Source organism: Myotis brandtii, unplaced genomic scaffold (genome assembly GCF_000412655.1).
Source record: "Myotis brandtii unplaced genomic scaffold, ASM41265v1 scaffold1077, whole genome shotgun sequence".
Classification (NCBI taxonomy): Eukaryota; Metazoa; Chordata; class Mammalia; order Chiroptera; family Vespertilionidae; genus Myotis; species Myotis brandtii.
The window spans coordinates 423,596-425,343 of NW_005353666.1; the positions used below are offsets into that span (position 1 = coordinate 423,596).

Below are 1,748 nucleotides of genomic sequence, written 5' to 3' on the forward strand. Positions count from 1 at the left end.
AGCCTGCTGGCCCTCGAGGGCCCCGGCACGCACAGGCAGTTCGAGCTGGTCTCCAACGGCCCGGCCGACACGCTGGACCTCACCTACTGGGTGGATGGCACCCAGCACGTGCTGTCCCTGGAGGACGTGGGCCTGGCCGACGCCCAGTGGAAGAATGTCACCGTGCAGGTGGCGGGCGAGACGTTCAGCCTGTACGTGGGCTGCGCCCTGATTGACAGCTTCACGCTGGACAAGCCCTTCTACGAGCAGCTGACGACGGACAAGAGCAGGATGTACGTGGCCAAAGGCTCCGCCCGGGAGAGCCACTTCCGGGTGCGTACGCGCCGGCCAGGTGCCCGCAGAGCTGTGGGAGCGCTGGCGGTGGGGCATCTCCTGGTACGAGGCCTGTGTCGGAGTAGGTCAGGCACACACACACACACGTGCACACACAGGCCACACACAGTCGCGCATGTGTGGGCATGCAGACATGTACAGCCACTTCAACAAACGTCACACATGTGCTCCTGCACACCCACATGTACACCTGTGCACACAACCACACTCGTGCACCACACCCTTGCACACACGTTCACATGACGCACACCTACACCCACACCTGTGTGCGCGCACACACACACACACACACACACACACACACACACACCAGGACAGGCAGAGCCAGTGTTGCAGGTGCACTTTCTCACCTGCACAAACAGCCACTGATGTTTGGAACGAGGCTCATGTGATCGAGGGGTCGGCCCAACGTTCCGGGACCCAGGCCGGCTTCCCTGTGCTGAGCCCCCCGTCTGCCTCCAAGGAAAGGCAGGGAGGAACACCATGGGGTCTTCGTTAAACGCCTTCGGGAAGAGGGTCTTTTTAAAGCCACAGGCGTGCAAGGACCCACGAAGGAGGGCGAGCACGCCGGTCTCTCCCAGGCACCTGTGTTCTCTGGAAATAAGTGTGTGTGTAACTCTGTTATTTGAGTTAAAGGCCTACAGATGTTGCTGAGTTAATCTCTGGTGGCCAGGGTCAGGGTCATGGTTAGGGTTAGGGTCAGGGTAAGGGTCAGGGTCAGGATCAGGGTCACGGTTAGGGTTAGGGTCAGGTTCAGGGTAAGGGTCAGAGTAAGGGTCAGGGTTAGGGTTGGGATTAGGGTCAGGGTCAGGGTCAGAGTAAGGGTCAGGGTCAGGGTTGGGGTCAGAAAGCTCCCGTGGCAGAAGCTGACCCAGCCTGACCTGCACTTACCACCCGGCTGTGGGAGACACTTCCTCTCGTCTCCTCCTGTGTCTGTGGTTGGACCCCCAGTTCCCAGGACATTGAGCGGCGGCTGTTCTCCTCGGAGGCCCAGCCAGCAGAGGACAGTCCAGGACACCCCTCAGGCTGAGCTCAGAGACAGTTCCCAGCTCCCGCGCCCCCTCCTTCCTCTGTAAACTGCCCGTCATGCCCCAGCCGCTCCCACGGGGACCTGCCAGGGGGCCCAGCCCACAGGGGCCAGGGCCGAGCGGGCAGCACAGACGCCCCCACGGCAGGAGGCCTCGAGTTTTCTTTCGTCCACGTAGCGAGGCCTCCCTGGTGTGGCGTTTGCCCATCCCCCGTGTTTCTCCTTGTCACACCTGCAGGGGTTGCTGCAGAACGTCTACTTAGTGTTTGAAGATTCGGTGGAAGACGTTCTCAGCAGGAAAGGCTGTCCGCAAAGCCAGGGAGGTAGGTGTGTTCTGAGCACACTCCCCGTCTTGGGTGGGTTTCTGCTCGTGTGTGTGTGTGTGGGG

General features: G+C 61.2%; 1 protein-coding gene across 1 annotated transcript in view; it reads left to right on the forward strand.

The window, feature by feature from the left end:
* The window catches only part of THBS2 (thrombospondin 2), a 14,103-nt gene that overhangs the window by 957 nt on the left and 11,398 nt on the right, over positions 1–1,748 (forward strand). The window contains exons 3-4 of the mRNA XM_014542350.1: positions 3–312; positions 1,599–1,683. Coding sequence (XP_014397836.1) covers positions 3–312; positions 1,599–1,683 — 395 coding nt within the window. The remainder of the gene's footprint in view (positions 1–2; positions 313–1,598; positions 1,684–1,748) is intronic.